The 23358-nt window shown below is 40.7% G+C and overlaps 1 protein-coding gene across 1 annotated transcript in view; it reads right to left on the bottom strand.

Annotated features, from left to right (window-relative positions):
* Positions 1-23358, bottom strand: part of ARMH4 (armadillo like helical domain containing 4) — a 153250-nt gene that overhangs the window by 5247 nt on the left and 124645 nt on the right. Inside the window, exon 6 of the mRNA XM_055436930.2 lies at positions 4428-4459. Within this exon, the coding sequence (XP_055292905.2) occupies positions 4428-4459 (32 nt within the window). The remainder of the gene's footprint in view (positions 1-4427; positions 4460-23358) is intronic.

Raw genomic sequence — 23358 nt, 5'->3', positions numbered from 1 at the left:
GGGAAGAACAAGTGCATCTGGACAAAAAGAACAGGGGCGTTCTTTGTACTATTCTTACTCTTGTATCTTTTCTGTAAATTTGAAATTATTTCCAAAAAACAGTTTGAACATTAAAAAATGGATTATAAGATAAAATTTACTGCATATAGTTGGGTTTTTTTGTTTGGGTTTGTTTGTTTTGTATTTATGAGAAAGTCATCCTTTCTTAGGCTAATGTTTTTGTTCAGAAACATTGGTTTTCAAGAAAACGTAAGAAAAAGTAAAGTTTTCTGCCTAAAGTCTACTGAATTCATAAGTATCTTTATGAGGTTTGTTTAACAGTGTTTCTCAAACTTGAGTATGCATCAGAATCACCTGCAAGACTTGTTAAAACACAGATTGCTTGACCCCTTTCCCAGAGTTTCTGATTCAGTAGGTCTAGTTAGGGACCTGGGACTTTGCATTTCTAACAAGCTCTCAGGTGACACAATGCCACTGGTCCAACTATACATGAGAATCGCTGCTGTGAAGTGTGTGTGTGTGTGTGTGTGTGTGTGTGTGCACGCGCGTGTGCTCAGTTGCTTAGTTATGTCCAGCTCTTTGTGCCTCAATGGACAGTAGTCCACCAGGTTCCTCTGTCCATGGAATTTTCCTGGCAAGAATACTGGAGTAGGTTGTCATTTTCTTCTCCTCCTTCTTAAGAGGGGAGGGATGGTATAGCCTCCCTTTTTCCTCCTCCCTTCTGACTAGAATATGGACCTAACTGCCATCCAGAACCATGAGATGACCGTGAAAATAAAGGTCACAAATGATGGAACATCAAATAAAAGGAGCCTGCACCTTCATAGTGTTGTTCCTCACTGACCCTGACTGTTCCCTCCAGACTCACAAATGAGAGAAAAACAAACTTCTCTCTTGGTTCAGCCATTGCCATCGGAGGTTGTCTGTCATTCAGATCTGATGGACGGAGGAGCCTGGTAGGCTACAGTTCATGGGGTCGCAAAGAGTCGGACATGACTGAGCAACTTCACTTTAATATAGGAAGACTAAACAGTAACACCAAAAGGAATAATTCAGAACTTTTGAGAACACCTACCACCCCTTCTAGAGTCCAACTAACAGGGAAACCAATATCAGGAACAATTGAACGAAGCAAAACTGAATAGATATTATTGGTTGACTAAAGAGTTAGTTAAATATGTAGTATAGTTTTCAATTCTCCAGGATTCTGTGACTTTCATCAAAACAGCAATAGTTTCACTCTCTAATAGTTTCTGAAGGCAATGACTAACAAGACTTTTATAGATGATAGCTAGCTAGCTAGCCAGCTAGACAGAAGAAGAGAAAGAGGGAGAGAGAGAGGGGAAGATAAGTATGTGTGTGTTAGTTGCTCAGTCACGTTTGACTCTTTGTGACCCCACTGACTGTAGCCCACCAGACTCCTCTGCTCATGGAATTCCCCAGGCAAGAATACTGGAGTGGGTTGCCATGTCCTTCTCCAGGGGATCTTCTCAACCCAGGGATCAAACCCAGGTTTCCTGCATTGTAGGAAGATTCTTTACTGTCTGAGCCACCAGGGAAGCCCAAGATACATATGCGTGCGTGTGTATGTGTGTGTGTGTATATATATGTATATACACACATATATGTGTGTGTACACATATGCATTATGTATCAAGTAAGTGTTTAATATTTTACTCCCAGAGGGAGGGGACTGGTTAAACTAAATCCCCCCAAGAACGAGACAAAATAAGAAGACAAATACAACAACACTGATGGACCTAGAGATTACCATATTAAGTGACGTAAATCAGAGAAAGACAAACATCACATGATATCATTTATACATGGAATTAAAAATGATACAAATGAACTTATTTACAAAATAGGAACAGACTCATAAACATATAAAAGAAACTTATAGTTACCAAAGGAGTTAGTGTGGGAGGGATAGAGGGAGGGATAAATTAGGAGCTTCGGATTAACATACACACACTACTATATATAAAACAGATGATCAAAAAGAACCTACTGTACAGTACATGGAACTCTACTCAATATTCTTTAATAACCTATATGGGAAAAGAATCTGAAAAACAATAGATATATGTATAACTGAATCACCTTGCTATACACCTGAAACTAACACAACATTGCAAATCATACTCCAATATAAAATTAAACATATAAACACTGCTGCTGCTGCTGCTAAGTCACTTCAGTCGTGTCCGACTCTGTGCGACCCCATGGACGGCAGCCCACTAGGCTCCGCCATCCCTGGGATTCTCCAGGCAAGAACACTGGAGTGGGTTGCCATTTCCTTCTCCAACGTGTGAAAGTGAAGTTGCTCAGTCTTGTCCGACTAGTAGCGACCCCATGGACTGTAGCCCACCAGGCTCCTCTGTCCATGGGATTTTCTAGGCAAGAGTACTGGAGTGGCTTGCCATTGCCTTCTCCGCATATAAACACTATTATATATAAAATAGGTAAATAGCAAAGACCTACTATATTCAGAGACCTATATTCAATATCTTGCAATAACTTACAATAAAAATAATCTGAAAAGTGTATATACATATAACTGAATCACTTTGCTATACACCTGAAACTAACACATTATAAATGAACTATACTTCAATTTAAAAAATAGTTAAATAAAAATAAAGACAAGGCATAAAACATAAACCTGGTGGGAGTTTCAGCTATTTTTCTTCCAATTTTTTAAAACTAAGACATAACTGAAAAAATACGGCTGGAAAAACTTCAATTCCGAAAACTAAAATCATTGACAAAGTTATCTCTCTTGGTGAAACAGAGCAGGGAGAGGGTGCCAGTCCTTTGAGAAAAGATAAGAAGTCCACAGGAAGAGAAAATACAGCCTTCCTCTAAAGCTACCCAGATTTCTAAACAAAGTGGCGAAGCTGTATATACATACATATATATATATACAGGTAAGAAACTTTGCAGCATTCAATTTCAAAACAGGCTATGTGCCAAAATTTATTTTCTTAAGTCTATTTTTTGTCCATTTTGGTAATTCAGAAGGACATTTTCTATAGAAACAATGACATATGGATTCCTAGATTAAACTACCAAAGCCTGTTTACTTTTCATTGCATTATATTTTCCTCTGAAAAATAGCAAGAAGCACTACCAATGTAAATATATTCAATTCTGAATTTTTGAGCTTCTCCTACCCCAAATCTTGCTCAGTCCTCTGATTATACCTCCCTCAGACAACTGGACCCATTACAGATGCGAAAATGGCTTCCACTAATGTCAACAGGTTTAAAATTCTTCTATATCACTTTAAATACGTATGAACATAAAATAATCTCATTTGCAAAAACTATATAGTCTAAATTTTACTGAGAAGCAGAAAAATAATACTGACAAGAATTAATAGTCATACAATTTTACTACTAGTGAACGTTTTCTCTTATTCTTTAACATTAAACTGTAGCAAAATAAATACTAATCATTCAAATATGAGAGAAACTGACCTCAAATAATAAAAAAAGATATGGAATACTATCCACAGATGTATATTCTGAGACAGGTGAGTTGGAAGTAACTCCTATTTGGCAGTAGAAATGATTTCCATTTAACTATACCCCCAGTGAAATTTGAGCTGGGTTGTAGTAATTGGATCTGACAGAGGCTACAGCAAGGAGTTCAAAATTCCACCAATATTTTTATGAGTAATTCCAGTTTGAAATTACAAGGCACTAAAAATGAAACCTTAGAGAGTGTTGAAAATTAAAAGAAAATGAAAAACATGAACCTGGAAGGAAGTTAGTATTGTCAATCACAGATGCTGATGACAGAAAGAATGCAAGAGTGGAAAATATTTTTCTATTGTTGGCCTTTCTAGAAAGGTCAGCTCATTGTCACTCAGTAAGCAGTAGCACTATGATAGACCACATAAAAGTGGGCCTAAAGAGAGTGCTCAGGTATTTTTAATCTCACCTTCCACTATAGGTGAAGGATGCCCTTTCCATCACAAAGTTTTATTCTTAAGTCAGTTCTGTCAATTTTTGTCCTTGGGTCAGAAAAATCAATGCCTTCCAAAATCCAAAGTATTTATTCTTCATACAGGAAGATCAGATTTAAAAGATCCTTGTACTGGGACATAAAATGCCCACTACAATGGGATTCCACTCCTGAAATTCCCTAAAAGGAAATCTACCTTGATATGTCAAGGATGCTATCAGTTGTACATATCAGGAATTACATTCCAGAAGAATGAATGGCACTCCAAAGAATAAGGCATCCCTTCTTAAAGAGAAGGTTTTCTTTCTTGCTGGGTACCGGGAAATGGCCCTGGATCTTTGAACAGGCTATCAGAATCAGAATAATGATATAAAGCTCCATTATTCTGAAGATCTTTTATTTGACAAAGCTATGCCCTCTAAAATAAATCCAAAGGAAGAAAGTATTTCTCTTACCTTGTCTTTTAGCTTTTCCATCCAGCTTCTCACTAAGGAAAATAAGAGAAGAAAATGTAAATAGCCATCTTTCTGCTTATATTTCATGTGTTAAGTTCATTTGGAAACTTACTTATATTTCATGCTAAGTTAATTTGATACAATGAAGATTTTATTGTAGGAAATACAGTACAAGGTCAACAGTATTAACATAATGACAGTAATATTTTTTTATTCTTATTTAAAAATGCAAAAAAGAACATAAACATATCCCTCACATCATTGTTAAAGGAATAGAGAATATTTTTCTTTGCTAAATGCATTTTCTATTATTTGGGGGAAGGTCTGGGGGATGAGTGAAGAAAACACCTTCAAAATATCAAGTTCATTTCTAACTGACATTTTCTCCTTTTTTTTTTTGAATGGGAGAAGGTATTTATTGGCAAATGATATATCAAATAAGGGGTTAATATCCAACATACACAAAGATCTCATTAACTCAACACCAAAAGGACTAACAATCCCACCAAGAATCTGAATAGACATTTTTCCAAAGATATATTGATACATATGACCAAGACACATGAAAAGGTGCTCAATATAAAAAAGCCCCCATTACTCAACATCAGGGGAATGCAACTCAAGAAATAACAAGTTTTGGTGAGGATGTGGAGAAAACCCTTATGCACTACTGACGGTACAAATTGGCTCAAGCATTATGGAAAATAGTATGGAGATTCCTCAAAAGCAGAACTACACAAGGATCGAGCAATTCTACTTTGGGTGTTTTTCTCCAGAGAAAACAAAAACATTAATTAGAAAAGATGTATGCCTTCCTATGTTCATTGCAGTGCTACTTACAATGGGCAACACATGGAAACCAGCTGAATGTCCAGCAACAGATGAACAGGTGAAGATGTGGTAGATTATACACAGTGGAATATTAGCCATAAAAAGAGAAACCTCGTGATTTCAACGTGACAGCATGAATGGTCCTAGAGGTTATTATGCTAAGTGAAGTAAGTCAGAAAGAAAAATGATGTATGATTTTAACTTACATGTGGAATCTAAAAAACAGCAAATGAAAAAAGGAAAACAATAGAAACAGATACAGAGGAGAAACAGTGATAGACATCAGGGAGGGAGAGGTGGGTTGAAAGCAATAGGTGGAGAGTAACAGGTATAGACTTCCAGTTACAATATAAATGAGTCATGAGGATGAAATGTACAACATGTGGAATACAGTCAGTAATATTGTAATATCTTTGTCTGGTGACAGATAACTAGACATACCATAGTAAACATTTTGTAATGTATAGAAATACTGAATCACTATGTTATGCACCTGGAATTAATATAGTATTACAGGTCAATTATGCTTCAGTTAAGAAAAAAAAAGATGGTTCTTTGAAAAGATCAATAGAACTGATAAGCCTCTAGCCAAGCTAACTGAAAGAAGAGAAATACAAATTTGTAAGATCCAAAATAAAGTAGGACATTACTATAGACACCATGGATACCAAAAGGATAATCAGGAAATACTATGAACAACCATATGTCCACATATTTGGTAACCTAGGTTAAATGGAGTAATTCCTTGAGAAATACATCTGCAAAAACTTACACAAGAAGAAAAAGACTGAATAGGCCGATATCATTAAAGAAACTGAATCAATAATTGAAAACATTCCAGAGCAGCAGCAGGCCCCAGATAGGTTCACTGGTAAATTAAAACATTTAAGGAAGAATTTATGCCAATTCTACACAATCTCTTCCAGAAGATAAGATGTGGAAGGGAACTTCCTAACTCTTTATATGTCAGCATTATTCTAAAACCAAAACCAGATAGTCTTTAAAACTACAGACCAGTATCTCTCATGAACACAAATGCAAAAGTTCTCAACAAAATATTAGCAAATCAAAGCCAAAAATTTATGCAAAGAATTTATTCCAGGTATGCAAGTTTGGCTTACCATTTGGAAATCCATTAATCTATCACAACAATAAGCTAATGAAGAAAAATCATATGATCATATCAATAGATACAGAAAAAGTATTTGACAAAATCCAGCACTCATTTTTTATCAAATTAGCAAACTAGGAATAGAGGGGAATTCTCAACTTGGTAACATCTACAGCTAACATCATACTTAATGGTGAGAAACTAGAAGCTTTTCCACTAAGAGCAGGAATAAGGCCGATGTCCTCCCACCATCCCTTTCCGACATCATACCAGAAGATCATTAAGAAGGTTCAGAAATTCTTGGGAGGATGCAAGGGAGGCAGAACGTGACTATGAGGTCAGCTGGTGGCCACATGACTCCATCTGATGGCTTTGCAGCTTGCTGTTCCTGACTCTGGAGGCTGCCTTGAAAGGTCCTGCCCACAGCTGAGACAGCTGTTGGGGCCTCTCCTTATCTTTCACTCCTCGCCTTTGTCGGTTTTTAAGCTCAATGGAAATTCTTCAGTTGAATCAATGTTAGAGAGCAGAGGTAGGACAGTGCAATGGGCAGGCCAGGGCTGCTGAGCTCTTACTAAAAAAAAGACAGTTTCTGTCACAACTACTCGACTCTGCTGATGCCTCAAGCCATAGAAAATAGTACATAAATAAGTGCGTCTGGCTCTGTTCTAATCCACTTTACAGACACCGACATTTGAATTTCATATAATCTTACATTACAAATATTTTTCTTTTGATTTTTTTCAACCAAATTAAAAATTGGAAAACATTCTCTGTTGATGGGCTGTATCAGGACAGGCAGCAGGCCAGATCTGACCCAGGGGTAACAGCTTTCTGACCCTGGCACAGACACATTTTACCCAAGAAGCTAGTGTCTCCATTTACAATCTGACTTTAATAATAACATGTCCAACAACAGTGATGACAACTAATGGCTTTACTCCTTACAAAGCATGTTCAGATGTACTGAATCACTTGATAGGCAAACTAATGATAAATATGAGAGTCAGGTAAGATGATGCTCAGGGAAAAGAAGAAACTGAGACTCAGAAAAACTAAGAGACTTGCCATGGTTTTCCAGGGAGGAAAGAGCCACTGGAACTCCAACCCCCATCTGACTAACAGCCTACAGGAATAAGACTTCCTATGTACCCATTTCTTTTGGCGATACCACCACTGTTCTGCTCTCTCAGGTTGAAGATGTGGAGATATCTTTGGCTCCTCCATCTCCTTCAGTCCCCAGCTTCAATCTCTCATGGCAGGACCTTGGCAAGACCTCTTGGGTTTGTCCTGCCCTCACCACTCCTTCTGAGGGAATACTCAACTGGGATTCAGACAAAGATGGTGGTGCTCAGTCAGAATAATATTGGGCGGAGAAGGCAATGGCAAGCCACTCCAGTACTATTGCCTAGAAAATCCCATGGATGGAGGAGCCTGGTAGGCTGCAGTCCGTGGGGTCGCTAAGGGTCGGACACGACTGAGCGACTTCACTTTCACTTTTCACTTTCACACATTGGAGAAGGAAATGGCAACCCACTCCAGTGTTCTTGCCTGGAGAATCCCAGGGACGGGGGAGCCTGGTGGGCTTCCGTCTGTGGGGTCACACAGAGTCGGGCACGACTGAAGTGACTTAGCAGCAGCAGCAGCAGTTGGGTCATACTATCCAAGGGTAAATGTATGCTTGTAACCCATCAGTCTGCTTCTGGGAATCCTTACAGAAATACATGGGTGTGTATAAGTCATTATACAATGATATTTTATTTCAACATTATTTACAGTTTTAATTAATATCAGCAAAAGTTTTAATTAATATCCATCAGTATAGGAATGGATGAGATAAATATGATACATCCTTAGTATCTTAGAACTGATAAAAAGAATGAGGTAGGTTTCTGTTATTGACATGAAGTGAATAAAGCAACTTATATAGTATGGCCCCACTTTTGTTGGAAAAAAACAGGTGTATGTTTAACCATATAAATGTATCAGAAAAAGTTTGGAATGATATACAACAAATGGTTCATATGTGATTAGCTCTGGGAAGGGAAATGGATCAGGCATGAGGGATGATATTAATAAAAGACCCCTTTTATCACAAAAAAAAAAAAGAATAATATTGGGGTCAATGGAACGCAGTGCAGGAAATTCAAGAACCAAGCCATGGATCATTGGAACTGACTCACTGGAAAAGACCCTGATGCTGGGAAAGATTGAAGGCAGGAGGAGAAGGGGACGACAGAGGATGAGATGGTTGGATGGCATCACTGACTTGATGGACATGAGTTTGAGCAAGCTCCGGGAGTTGGTGATGGACAGGGAAGCGTGGCGTGCCTGGCAGTCCATGGGGTCACAAAGAGTCAGACACAACTGAGCGACTGAACTGAATTGAAGCCACAGATCAGTGATTCTGGGAGTGGTTCCATGGAGAAGTGAGATCAACCCTGATTCACTAAGTAACTTTGGAGAAACAAGCAAACCTCTTAGACTCTCACTTTCCTCATATGTGAAATGGAGACGGTTAATACTTGGAAGATGGTTGTGAAGATTAGAAATAACATGTAGAAAGTGTCTAATACAGAACTTAGTATAGAGAAACTAGAAAACCAAAACAAGAAATCTGGAAAAGGAGGAAAGAAAGAAAGACAAATGAGGTATGAATATTGTGTTAACATGGCTCAACTAAGCCCAAGACATAAAGTGAAATTCAAGCAAGAGAATGCTTCCAATTCATTAATCCATTCAATAATACTTACAACACACAGTGTACTGGCCAGGCATTGTGGTCAACACTGTTTCAGTAGAAGGCATGGGAACCTAACTCCAGTGAAAACAGGTTAGAACATCAGATCTATGAGACGTGGATGACAACAGCAAGGGAGGGACTGACACAGTGACGAACAGAGCAGGAAAGCCAATTACTTCAGAAGCAAGATGTTTGGAATCAGGGAATCAGCTGGATATCACATTAAAAAAACTAGCAGAAGAAAGGTGGGAGCAGAATGCTAGTGTGAGACCCTCTTGGAGGAGGTGAGCAGGGGCCGGCTGACTACCTGTGAATGGCAGCCCAGGGGTAGGTTAGAGAAGAGGGGAAAGAGGCAGAGATGGCATCAGGGTCCCAGGCACTCATAGGTTTTCCAACTGTAGGAAATTCACTGCCAAGAGAAATGTTTTAACTCAAGCTTTATCAAGCCAGGTCTCACTGGCAAACTGTCCAGATCTTGGGTTCTTAGAGTAAATTTCAGAGCCCTACTTTAAGTGATTCTTAACATAGGAATTCTTCACTAGGGGAGGGAAGTCACATCAGCATGCGATGTGCACAGATAATCTGAAAACACACATTCAATTGGTCTACTTATGTAGTTTAAAATAGGAACTACAGAAAGAAGGTTGGGCAAATTCTTGGGAAGTGAGTGATACACAAGACAGTGAGACGCTGTTTGAGGGGACATGGATCTAAACAAGGCTGAGAAAAATTACTCTTCAGAGTATGTAAACTTGTTTATGTTTCTCCAGCTGAGAAGGTGAAACCCCTAAGGATCACACCTTGTGTTTCTCAGGCATCCACCAAGGTCCCTGACATGGTATTGGTCAGTAAGTACTTTTTCCTTTTTCAGCAAATGTATATTGCTTTTAAATAAGTTCACAACTTTTGAGTAAACACGATTTTCTTTCATGGAGATGCTATAAACTGTTTCCAGCAAAATGTTCAAAGCAGTGTAAAATAAATTTAACACAATAATGGTTTTGAAACTTAGAGATCAATAAGTGCAAAAGCTAGAAGAGAGAATGTTGGAAAGATTTTTAATAAAAAGAAAATATGATTCTTTATGAAGAAGAGAACCAACAACTGCAGTTTTTTAACAGAGAGACATCACACTGAAGAAAGAGGTATGAACTGGCACAACTTTTTGGAGCTGCAAAGAGAAGTTGCAATTGATACCAAAAGCTTTTTAAAAAGTATAAATTTTGCTTTCAGAAGTTTCACTTGTAGAAGCAATGTACCTTAAATAGTTATCATGGAAATGCATAAAAATTTGTTATTTAAATCTTTTCACTGCACCATTATTTATAATAGAAAAGAACATGGAAACAGCATCAACACTCAGCAACAGAGGAATGGTTTAAAAACTTAAAAGGAAAAAAAAACCTTAGGCTATGCCCACAGAGTGGAATATTATACAAAATTAACATTATTTAAAGAAAAATACTTAATGGTACAGTGTTCCCATTATATATTGCAAATGAAAAAAACAGCATATGTATAATGTGAACTCAGTTGTGGATAAAAATGTTATGTGAAAAAAAATTATATGTATAATTGAAATGATGTACTTCAAAGGTTAACTGAAGTCATCAATGAGTTGTAGAATTGTGGATGATTTTTTAATTCTCCATACCTTTAAGACTTTCCAAATTATTTCTAATCTTTTAGTATTTTTAAAATTTAAAAAAAACATATTTTACCCCCAAAAGCTCTATAAAATTTTGTAAACCTCTGCAAATGGAGGTTAGTGCTAGATTGCTGACAGTGGGGAGCAGGAGAAGGGGAGGCCCTTCCACTTGGTTAATTCCTCAGCCCACAGCTGAGGAGGTGAGATGAGATGAGATTCATCCTCATCCTACTGATTCTGTTTCTTGAAAATTCACTGAATGCAAGAATAAAAATGTAGCAATATAATTAGGCCTGGGATCTCCTTCTGTAAGGAAACAACCAGATGCAGGGGAAGGTCTAATGAAAAGTGAAGAGCAAAAAAAGACTATGATTATTAAAAGCAAGTTCTCCATCATACTCACCAGAGCCCTCTTGCGTACATGTATTCCAGGAACAACAATTTGCCCTCTCCTAGCTTGTTCACTAATGGCAACCCACTCCAGTGTTCTTGCCTGCAGAATCCCAGGGACGGGGGAGCCTGGTAGGCTTCCGTCTATGGGGTCACACAGAGTCGGACACGACTGAAGTGACGCAGCAGCAGCAGCAGCTTGTTCAGTTACTTACTTGTGTCCAACTCCATGCAATCCCATGTATTGCAGCACGCCTGGGTTCCCTGTCCTGTACTATCTTCCAGAGTTTGCTCAGATTCATGTTCATTGAGTTGGTGATGCTCTCTAACCACCTCATCCTCTGCCACCCCCTTCTTCTTTGGCCTTCAATCTTTCCCAGCATCAGGTCCTTCCCCGCGAGTCGGCTCTCCGCATCAGGTGGCCAAAGTATTGGAGCTTCAGTTTTAGCATCAGTTCTTCCAATGAATATTCAGGGTTGATTTCCTTCAGGATTGATTGGTTTGATCTCCTTGCAGTCCAAGGGACTCTCAAGTCTTCTCCAGCGCCACAATTCAAAGGCATCAGTTCTTCAGCGCTCAGCCTTTTTTAGGGGCCAGTTCTCATATCCATACATGATTATTGGAAAAACCAAGCCCTGACTATACAGACTTTTGTTGGCAAAGTGATGTCTTTGCTTTTTAATACTCTGTCTAGGTTTGTCATAGCTTTCCTTCCAAGGAGCAAGTGTCTTTTAATTTCATGGCTGCAGTCACCATCTGCAGTGATTCTGGAGCCCAAGAAAATTACGTCTGTCACTGTTTCCATGGTTTCCCCATCTACTTGCTGTGAAGTAATGGGACCAGATGCCATGATCTTAAGTTTTTTTGAACGTTGAGTTCTAAGCCAGCTTTTCACTCTCCTCTTTCACTCTTATCAAGAGACTCTTTAGTTCATCTTCACTTTCTGCCACTAGAGTGGTATCATCTGCATATCTGAGGTTGTTGATATTTCTCCCAGCAATTTTGATTCCAGTTTGTGATTCATCCAGTCCAGCATTTCACATGATGTACTCTGCATAGAAGTTAAATAAATAGGGTGACAGTATACAGCGTTAAGGTACTCCTTTCCCAATTTTGGACAAGTCAGTTGTTTCAAGTAAAGTTCTAACTGTCACATCTTGACCTGCATACAAGTTTCTCATGAGATAGGTAAGGTGGTCTCATATTTCCATCCCTTTAAAATTTTCCCAGAGTCAAAGGCTTCAGCATAGTCAATGAAGCAGAAGTAGATGTCTTTCAGGAATTCCCTCGCTTTCTCTATGATTCGGTAAATGTTGGCAATTTGACCTCGGGTTCCTCAGCCTTTTCTAAACTCCACCTGTACATCTGGAAGTCCTCAGTTCACAAACTGCTGAAGCCTAGCTTGAAGGACTTTGAGCATAACCTTCAGTCAGTTCAGTTCAGTCGCTCAGTCGTGTCCGACTCTCCGCGACCCCATGAATCACAGCACGCCAGGCCTCCCTGTCCATCACCAACTCCCGGAGTTCACTCAAACTCATGTCCATCGAGTCGGTGATGCCATCCAGCCATCTCATTCTCTGTCGTCCCTTTCTCCTCCCACCCCCAATCCCTCCCAGCATCAAACTCTTTTCCAGTGAGTCAACTCGTCGCATGAGGTGGCCAAAGTATTGCAGTTTCAGCTTTAGCATCAGTCCTTCCAATGAACACCCAGGATTGATCTCCTTTAGAATGGACTGAATGGATCTCCTTGCAGTACAAGAGACTCTCAAGAGTCTTCTCCAACACCACAGTTCAAAAGCATCAATTCTTTGGCGATCAGCCTTCTTCACAGTCCAACTCTCACATCCATACATGACCATGGGAAAAACCATAGCCTTGACTAGATGGACCTTTGTTGGCAAAGTAATGTCTCTGCTTTTTAATATACTATCAAGGCTGGTCATAACTTTCCTTCCAAGGAGTAAGTGTCTTTTAATTTCATGGCTGCAATCAGCATCTGCAGTGATTTTGGAGCCCAAAATAATAAAGTCTGACACTGTTTCCACTGTTTTTCCATCTATTTCCCATGAAGTGATGGGACCAGATGCCATGATCTTTGTTTTCTGAATGTTGAGCTTCAAGCCAACCTTTTCACTCTCCTCTTTCACTTTCATCAAGAGGCTTTTGAGTTCCTCTTCACTTTCTGCCATAAGAGTAGTATCATCTGCATATCTGAGGTTATTGATATTTCTCCCAGCAATCTTGATTTCAGCTTGTGCTTCTTAAAGCCCAGCATTCCTCATGATGTACTCTGCATATAAGTTAAATAAGCAAGGTGACAATATACAGCCTTGACGTACTCCTTTTCCTATTTGGAACCAGTCTGTTGTTCCATGTACAGTTCTGACTGTTGCTTCCTGACCTGCATACAGGTTTCTCAAGAGGCAGGTCAGGTGGTCTGGTATTCCCATCTCTTTCAGAATTTTCCACAGTTTATTGTGATCCACACAGTCAAAGGCTTTGGCATAGTCAATGAAGCAGAAATAGATATTTTTCTGGAACTCTCTTGCTTTCTCCATGATCCAGCGGATGTTGGCAATTTGATCTCTGGTGCCTCTGCCTTTTCTAAAACCTGCTTGAACATCTGGGAGTTCATAACCTTACTAGCATGTGAAATGAGCACAATTGTATAGTAGTTTGTAAAAAGGGAAGACAGAGAGGATAAAAAAGAAATTGCAGATTAAAAAACATTTCCATGTATCTTGTCAATTATAAGTATGGCTGGTTTTTAATAGACTGTAGCTGAAAAGTCTCCCATACTGCTTAGAAGGGTATTCTTAATTTTCCTTTATGTCTGATAATAAAGTTTTATTAGCTATATTTATCCCAGACACATACAAATGCCCTTTCAGTAAAGGGAGCAAGATGCTATCATGATTTGGCTGAACTAATAATTATTTGTTGGGCATCTAACAAAAAGCTTGCAAGGTGGGTATTACTACCCTCATTTTACAGACGAAGAAAATGAAGCTAAAATAAAGTGCCAAAAGTCACGTAGCTAAAAAGTGGTTGAGCGGCAATTTGAACCCTATGGCTGTAAAGCATATGCCTATCCAGTAGGCCAGTGGGTTGCTCTGGGAAGGGATGTGGGCAGGCAGGCCAGAGTAACCATATCAAGAGACACAGTGGGGCTTTTTCAAATTCTAGGGAACAGTGTGTATCAGGTCACTTCTGTTATTCCAACTCCTTCTTTCTCTAACATTCTCCTCCCTGTTTCCTCTCTCTGATACACGTTCCCTGTCCGCCTCTACCTGGGTCTGTCTCTCACTCTATATCTCTTTATACAAAACTGTAGTCTGTTTCCCTCTCCCCGCCCCCTGCCTTTTTCCTCTCTCTATCAGACTCTGCATGTCTGAATGGCTCTGTCGCTCTCTGTATATGTCTTTTTCTCTCCCTCAACCTGCCCTGTGTGTGTGTGTGTGTTTATGTGAGAATAAGATCGCCTAGTTCTTTCCCAGCTATAGGATTTTTCCACCTCAGCCCTGTGTGCCAGCCCTGTGTGCCAGCCCTGTGTGAGCTCCATTGGGAAACAACAGCACTAAACGGCAGAAATCCTGAAGGTTTAAAACTCATAATGAGCAGTGCTGAGGATATTGAGGATGGATCAGAGTACAGGGAGATGTGATGGAAAAAGAATATAGAAAGCAGGAGCAGATTCCTAGGGGAATGATAATGAGTTTTACTATGAACATGTGGAGTTTAAAGTGTCTACACAGTATCCATGGGGCTGTCTCTATTGGCAGTTTAAAATTTGGATATGGAGAAACCCAGGCTAAAGACTGAGGTTTGGGTTTGACCAGTCTATTGATAAAGGTTGAAGTTAAGAGCAGAGAAAATCACCCTGGAGTACAGAGTATATATTAGACAGGGCTCTCCAGAAAAACAAAACCAATATGAGATATATATATATATATGTATGTATATAAATTTATGCTTAGAGACATGTTTTATATATTATATATATATGTTTTATATACATAAATGTCACACACACACATATATAAAGGGATACATCATAAGGAATTGGTTCATGCAATTATGGAAGCTGACAAATCCAAGGTCTGCAGGGTGAATTAGCAAATGAGAGACCCAGGAAAGCTGATATTTCAGTTCAAGTCCAAAGGCAGGGAAAAAAACTAATGCTCCAGCTTGAAGGCAGTCAGGCAGGAGGAACTCTCTCTTATTCAGGGGAGGGTCAACCTTCCTCTTCTAGTCAGGCCTTCAGCTGTTTGGATGAGGGCCACGTACATTAGGAAAGGCAACCTACTTTACTCCATCTACCAAGTGTTCATCTCATCCAAAAACACTCTTCCAAGCACACCTGGAAAAAAAGTGTCTCGACAGCTTTTGGCCAGTCAAGTTGGCCCAGGCAAGTTGACACATACACTAGCCATCCCAGAGTAAGACTGCTGCTGCTGCTAAGTCGCTTCAGTCGTGTTCAACTCTGTGCGACCCCATAGACGGCAGCCCACCAGGCACCCCTGTCCCTGGGATTCTCCAGGCAAGAACACTGGGAGTGGGTTGCCATTTCCCTCTCCAATGCATGAAAGTGAAAAGTGAAAGTGAAGTTGCTCAGTCGTGTCCGGCCCTCAGCGACCCCATGGACTGCAGCCTTCCAGGCCCCTCTGTCCATGGAATTTTCCAGGCAAGAGTACTGGAGTGGGGTGCTGGATAAGACCAAATCATAATGCCTAGGAACCCCAATATTTACAGGCCATCAGAAGAGAATGGGAAGAGAAGAGACAGCAAAGAAATGGTCAGAGGGGCTCAGAAACCTGGACTGTTGATATGAAACAACCCAGCATAGCTATTTCCAAGTGTTTGTGAGGATGTTTTCACATTCTATTCATCAAATCCTTTGTCCAAGGATTACAGCCAAGCCCACTGGGGCCCTGGGCCATGCAGAGGTTGCCCTGCAGAGTTGCTGCCACCCTGTGCAGGCTCTCTCTGCCTGAGGTTGTCCATCCATCGTAGAAGGCTGTGTGCGGCTGGCTAGAAGCACCAAGGAAATGCTGCCCTAGAGGCCATCCTCAATCAACAAGGCCTGTGATTTGGCAAGTATATTAGTTTCCTATTGCTACTACCCCAAATTTAATGGCTTAAAACAACACAAATTTCTGATCTCACATTTCTGGAGGGCAGGAGTCCAAAATCAGTCTCATGGGCTAAAATCAAGATGTCAGCAGGGCTGGTTCCTTCTGGAAGCTCCAGAGGAGAACATGTTTCTTGACTTTTCCAGCTCCTGGCGGCTGTCTGCATCCCTCAGCTCACGGCCTCTACATCTATCTTCAAAGCCAATAGCACAGCACTTCAAATTTCTCTCTTTCTCTAAGCTCTGCTTCCTATGTCATATTTCTTCTCGGACTCGGACCCTCCTACTTCTCTCTTAGAAGGACCCTGTGATAACCTCGCCCTCTCCAGGTCCTTAACTCCCTCGTATCTGCAAAACTTTCTGTGTAAAGTCACATATTCACAGATGCCAGAGGTTAGGACGTGGACCTCTTTGGAAGAACCATCAGTCTACCTACCACATCGGGTAGATTCCTTCCTTTTCCTCATCCCTGAGAGGTGTCCCACGCAGCTCCTCGGAGAATCGCCAGCAAGAAGGAACTCCGCAACAGCCCGCTCGCGAGCTTGCCCCTTTGCACTGGCTCCCCACCCTCCCCGTCTGACTTCCTCACCCCCTAACCATGCTTCCTGGGGTCACTTCCCAAATAAACTCCTAGCACCATCTTGCTTTTAGGGAGAATGCAAATGAAGACACTTGTCTAATCCTGCCAACCATACAGGCAGGCCTGTACTTTGGCATACCAATTTTATTCATCTTATATATTAAAACAAGCTCTCTGAAAAAAACAGAAGTACAAAAGCAAGAAAGACAGGCAAGCTGGCCAAGTTCAGAGCAAAAACCATCTCCATTTATATAAATTAATTCTAATCAAAGACTTCAGGCTACTTGACTTTTAAAAACATACCCTTTCCATAGAGCATTGTGCAAGGTATATTTCACAGCCAATTCCACTTAACCTCACATTCAATTTTGAAAAGGTGATAAATATAATCTCTTTAATAATCAAATTTTCAACATCATTTACATCTTTCAGTAAAGTTTGAAACCTGATTTTTATCTTAATCAATGAAAAGAGAAATGTATGTTCCACCTATAAAAAATGAAATATCAGAACATAGTCCTTTGTTCTAAGCATATGTAACTAAACTTCAATTATAGTGTTTCTTAGTGTCAAGAAACAAATGGAGACCAGCTCTTTTTCTTCCTTGTTATTTAATCATAAGTGCTTTTTCCAGCCCAAGAAACAGACAAAGCTTTTTTCCAACTTATATAACACATTTGAGAATAATAAAACATACCAAGGTTTAAATGTTGTCTGCATTTTTTTTAAGAACCTTGAGTTTTTCCAGCTACAGATTATTCTCTAATGATGCTAAATTTACCTGCTTTAAAATCACACAGAAACTCTATCTATAATTATTTGCTCCTCACATAATTACAGAACAGTAAGATTCTGATGAATTGAATGACCTACTTCTTTGCTTAGGGCTAAGTGAGCAGTAATGGTGCAACTAAGAAGCAATTACTTCTGAAGGCTCTGTCCTGATATTTACAGAGAAGGGTACAAAGAGCCCAGATACCCTAATCTCTACTTTCAAGTAACATTACAGATGTCAGTAGCTGTTCAGTTCAGTCAGTTCAGTTCAGTCGCTCAGTCGTGTCCGACTCTCCGCGACCCCATGAATCACAGCACGCCAGGCCTCCCTGTCCATCACCAACTCCCGGAGTTCACTCAAACTCATGTCCACAGAATCGGTGATGCCATCCAGCCATCTCATTCTCCGTCGTCCCCTTCTCCTCCCGCCCCCAACCTTTCCCAGCATCAGAGTCTTTTCCAGTGAGTCAACTCGTCGCATGAGGTGGCCAAAGTATTGGAGTTTCAGCTTTAGCATCAGTCCCTCCAATGAACATCCAGGATTGATCTCCTTTAGAATGGACTGGTTGGATCTCCTTGCAGTATAAGGGACTCTCAAGAGTCTTCTCCAACACCACAGTTCAAAAGCATCGATTCTTCGGCGATCAGCTTTCTTCACAGTCCAACTCTCACATCCATACATGACCACGGGAAAAACCATTGCCTTGACTAGACGGACCTTGGTCGGCAAAGTAATGTCTCTGCTTTTTAATATACTATCAAGGTTGGTCATAACTTTCCTTCCAAGGAGCAAGCGTCTTTTAATTTCATGGCTGCAATCAGCATCTGCAGTGATTTTGGAGCCCAAAAAAACAAAGTCTGACACTGTTTCCACTGTTTTTCCATCTATTTCCCATGAAGTGATGGGACCAGATGCCATGATCTTTGTTTTCTGAATGTTGAGCTTCAAGCCAACCTTTTCACTCTCCTCTTTCACTTTCATCAAGAGGCTTTTGAGTTCCTCTTCACTTTCTGCCATAAGGGTAGTGTCATCTGCATATCTGAGGTTATTGATATTTCTCCCAGCAATCTTGATTCCAGCCTGTGCTTCTTCCAGTCCAGCGTTCCTCATGATGTACTCTGCATATAAGTTAAATAAGCAAGGTGACAATATACAACCTTGACGTACACCTTTTCCTATTTGGAACCAGTCTGTTGTTCCATGACCGGTTCTAACTGTTGCTTCCTGACCTGCATACAGGTTTCTCAAGAGGCAGGTCAGGTGGTCTGGGATTCCCATCTCTTTCAGAATGTTCCACAGTTTATTGTGATCCACACAGTCAAAGGCTTTGGCATAGTCAATGAAGCAGAAATAGATGTTTTTCTGAAACTCTCTTGCTTTCTCCATGATCCAGCGGATGTTGGCAATTTGATCTCTGGTGCCTCTGCCTTTTCTAAAACCTGCTTGAACATCTGGGAGTTCACGGTTTACATACTGCTGAAGCCTGGCTTGGAGAATTTTGAGCATGACTTTACTAGCGTGTGAGATGAGTGCAATTGTGCGGTAGTTTGAGCATTCTTTGGCATTCCCTTTCTTTGGGATTGGAATGAAGACTGACCTCTTCCAGTCCTGTGGCCACTGCTGAGTTTTCCAAATCTGCTGGCATATTGAGTGCAGCACTTTCACAGCATCATCTTTCAAGACTTGAAATAGCTCAACTGGAATTCCATCACCTCCACTAGCTTTGTTCCTAGTGATGCTTTCTAAGGCCCACTTGACTTCACATTCCAAGATGTCTGGCTCTAGGTCAGTGATCACATTATCGTGACTATCTTGGTCGTGAAGATCTTTTTTGTACAGTTCTTCTGTGTATTCCTGCCACCTCTTCTTAATATCTTCTGCTTCTGTTAGGTCCATACCATTTCTGTCCTTTATCGAGCCCATCTTTGCATGAAAAGTTCCCTTGGAATCTCTAATTTTCTTGAAGAGGTCTCTTGTTTTTCCTATTCTGTTGTTTTCCTCTATTTCTTTGCATTGATCACTGAGGAAGGCTTTCTTATCTCTCCTTGCTATTCTTTGGAACTCTGCATTCAGATGCTTATATCTTTCCTTTTCTCCTTTGCTTTTCGCCTCTCTTCTTTTTACAGCTATTTGTAAGGCCTCCTCAGACAGCCATTTCGCTCTTTTGCATTTCTTTTCCATGGGGATGGTCTTGGTCCCTGTCTCCTGTACAATGTCACAAACCTCCGTCCAGAGTTCATCAGGCACTCTATCAATCAGATCTAGTCCCTTAAATCTATTTCTCACTTCCACTGTATAATCATAAGGGATTTGATTGAGGTCATATCTGAATGGTCTAGTGGTTTTCCCTACTTTCTTCAATTTAAGTCTGAACTTCGCAATAAGGAGTTCATGATCTGAGCCACAGTCAGCTCCTGGTCTTGTTTTTGCTAACTGTATACAGCTTCTCCATCTTTGGTTGCAAAGAATATAGTAGCTGTTAGGAAAGCTAATAGCAAAGCTAGGAATGACACTAGATACCTACTAGGAAGCTACCAAGGAAACATCTTATAATCAAGCACACATCTTCTTGGGATCATTTATTAATGATAACTATACTGAAAAACCATAAACTGCATGTATTTCTGTATGATGAGAAGGCTGTCATGAACTTCAACCACATAGAAGGATATGGTGCATTAATGAAGAAGAAACTATCCCTCCATGTGTGTTCTTTTTTTCCCCAAAAGGGAAGCATGATATACAACACTGCTCATCAAGGGAACATACAACTTCTCTATGTCCCTCCTCTTCACCAGACTGGGCGGGGGTGGGGGGGCGGGGAAATCACTTCACTTTGCCCAAGACACCCTTGAAAATTCTTCTGAGCACCAAGGTTTCTGACCTATGGTTTTACCACCAGGAAGCATCAACGCCACACTCAGATGACCTGAAATTTTCCCTGACTCACTCTTACAGTTCTCTCTTCACATTTGCACCTACCTGATTTTCAATCCCTTGGTGAAAAAGAAGAGCTTGGTCTGCATACTTTATTTTTAATAGAAACGCTACTGCTTCCTGAAGTGCAGTATCATCCAGTTTCCAGTGCAAAGTCAAGTTTGTGTGTGTTGCTGGCCAGATGCACTGAAACTAACATTTGCCATCTCAAGATGCAGGTGAGGCTGTGGCAACCATAAAAACCATCAGGCCTACGTCTGCAGTTCCGTCTGTTCTCCCTCAACATTATGTGATAGACTGCTTCAGTTTCAAGGCAAGATCCCACGCACTCCTCTCCTTCATATAAATGTTGGGACTATAAAAAGCCATGGCTTGATCATAGGACGAGACCAAGGGAAGGCTGGCTTAGTGATCAGGTAACTCTGAAGTCTCATGTTTGCTGATGACCCTTATCTAAACTCTCTGACATGACTCTGCTTGGTCATCATGAAGCTTCTACTCTTCTAGTGCCATGGCGCAACCAACAGATGAAATCAGTTAGAAGTGGAGCACCAAATGAGGAACAAAGTGGTTTTCAAGGCAGCTTCAGGGCTTGTTTCCAAAAATTCCATTTACCAGTTCCTAACACGACACTTCTCACAATAACGGGCAAATATCAAGATGCACTCTCAAGAGAAATGGAGGCAAATCTTTGGCTAAGAGCACCTCAGCACCGCAGTTAATACACTCAAAGGCAAGCTTTTCTGCCATCTAAATGGATTACTCTTGATCCTTAGGAACAAAACCAAACTGCCTTGCCAGATCACTACAGGACGGCAGGAGAACAACCTCCATCTTTCCCCTCTTAAATCCCTTAAGCAAACTTTGCACACACTCCCTTGGAGCAGCTGTTCAACATTTTATTAAATGGGGAAACATTTTATTAAAGCGGTGGAGCCAATCTCAATATCCTTATTCTTTAATCATTTCAAACATACTTTTGTTTTGCCAAGTTCTTGAGATGCTAACCCTCCTGTCTGTCATGTCTGCTCACTTTCACCTCATGCTGAGATATTTCCTTGTGTGATCTGTAGTTTCTCACGGGAATGGGTATTTCAGTGGATGTTGTTTTTCCCAGGAGTCTTGGGCAGCCTACACGGCAGAAGTGTCCCTACAGGTGAGCAGTTTCTGTTTGCCTGTGCTGAGCATACCAGGGGGTTCGCCCACCTGGAACAGTGGTGTAATTCATTTCTGAGTTGTGGGTTCTTGCATGATGAAGGTAGGCCTGGAGCTCTCACGTCTCTCTTGGCTCCTGCCCCAGCCTCAAGCTGCTGCCCCAGCCACAACACCTTTCCTTTCAAGCCCAGTTGCATATTTTACACTTCGTTTTGATTCATGCAAAATTTCTGTTTGTAACAGGAGACGGAAATCCATACTCAGTCCATCACACTGCTAGAACTTGAAATCCAGACTCGACTTCTAACCAAGTGTTTTCGTTTCTTTATTTATTGAGGCAGAATTCACAAATCAGTCAATCCTAAAGGAAATCAATCCTGAATATTCACTGGAAGGACCGATGCTGAAGCTAAGGCTCCAATACTTTGGCCACCTGATGTGAAGAGCCAGCTCACTGGAAAAGACCCTAATGCTGGGAAAGACTGAAGGCAGGAGAAGGCGGCAGCAGAGGATGAGATGGTTAGATGGCATCACTGACTCAATGGACATGAATTTGAGCAAGCTCCAGGAGATACCAAAGGACAGGGAAGCCTGGTGTGCTGCAGTCCATGGGATCGCAAAGAGTTGGACACTTAGTGACTGACCAACAATAGCAAGAATTCACAAACCTACAATTGACCATTTTAAAGTATACAATTCAGTGACATTTACCACATTCCCAATGTTTAATAACTGTAACCTCATCCTAAAATGTGTTTTATCAACCCAAAAGAAAACCCTATACCCAATAAGCAGTCATTCTCCGTTCTCCCCTCCCCCAACCCCCTGGCAACTACTAATCTGCTTCCTGTGTTTATGGGCTTACCTATTCTAGACATTTCATATAAATGGAAGCACACCATATGTGACCTTTTGTGTCTGTCTTCTCTCACCGAGCTTAATGTTTCGAGGTTTGTCCAGCTTGCAGCATGTACACTAATGGCCAAGAAGCACAGGAAAAGGTACTGAACGTCATTAGTCATGAGGGAAGGCAAGTCAAAGTCACAGTGAGACACCACTTCATGCCCACTAGGAAGGCACACTGAAAACAAAACGAAAAGTAAAACAGAGAACAGTGTTGGCAAGGATGTAGAGCAACTGGAGCCTCACACGCTGCTGGTAGAAACGGAAAGTATAAAGCTACTGTGTAAAACAATTAAGCCGTTCCTCAACAAATAAAACATAAATTACCACATGACTCAACAGTTCCATTCTTATATATAGATAGCCAAAGAATTGAAAACAGCCCTTCAAACAAATATTTGTCCATAACAGCACTAATGTTCATAACAGCACTATTCAAAGTAGCCAAATGTGGAAGCAATTCAAATATACATCAACTGGTGAATGCATAAAGTGTGGTTTAACAATACAGTGGAATATTGCTGCTGCTGCTAAGTCGCTTCAGTCGTGTCCGACTCTGTGCGACACCATAGACGGCAGCCCACCAGGCTCCACCGTCCCTGGGATTCTCCAGGCAAGAACACTGGAGTGGGTTGCCATTTCCTTCTCCAATGCATGAGAGTGAAAAGTGAAAGTGAAGTCGCTCAGTTGTGTCCGACTCTTTGCGACCCCATGGATTGCAGCCTACCAG

The sequence above is a fragment of the Moschus berezovskii genome, chromosome 9 (assembly GCF_049115385.1).
Source record: "Moschus berezovskii isolate FMDL1 chromosome 9, NW_MosBer_1.0, whole genome shotgun sequence".
In the NCBI taxonomy this organism is placed as follows: domain Eukaryota; kingdom Metazoa; phylum Chordata; class Mammalia; order Artiodactyla; family Moschidae; genus Moschus; species Moschus berezovskii.
This window is presented reverse-complemented; position numbering and strand designations above follow the sequence as displayed.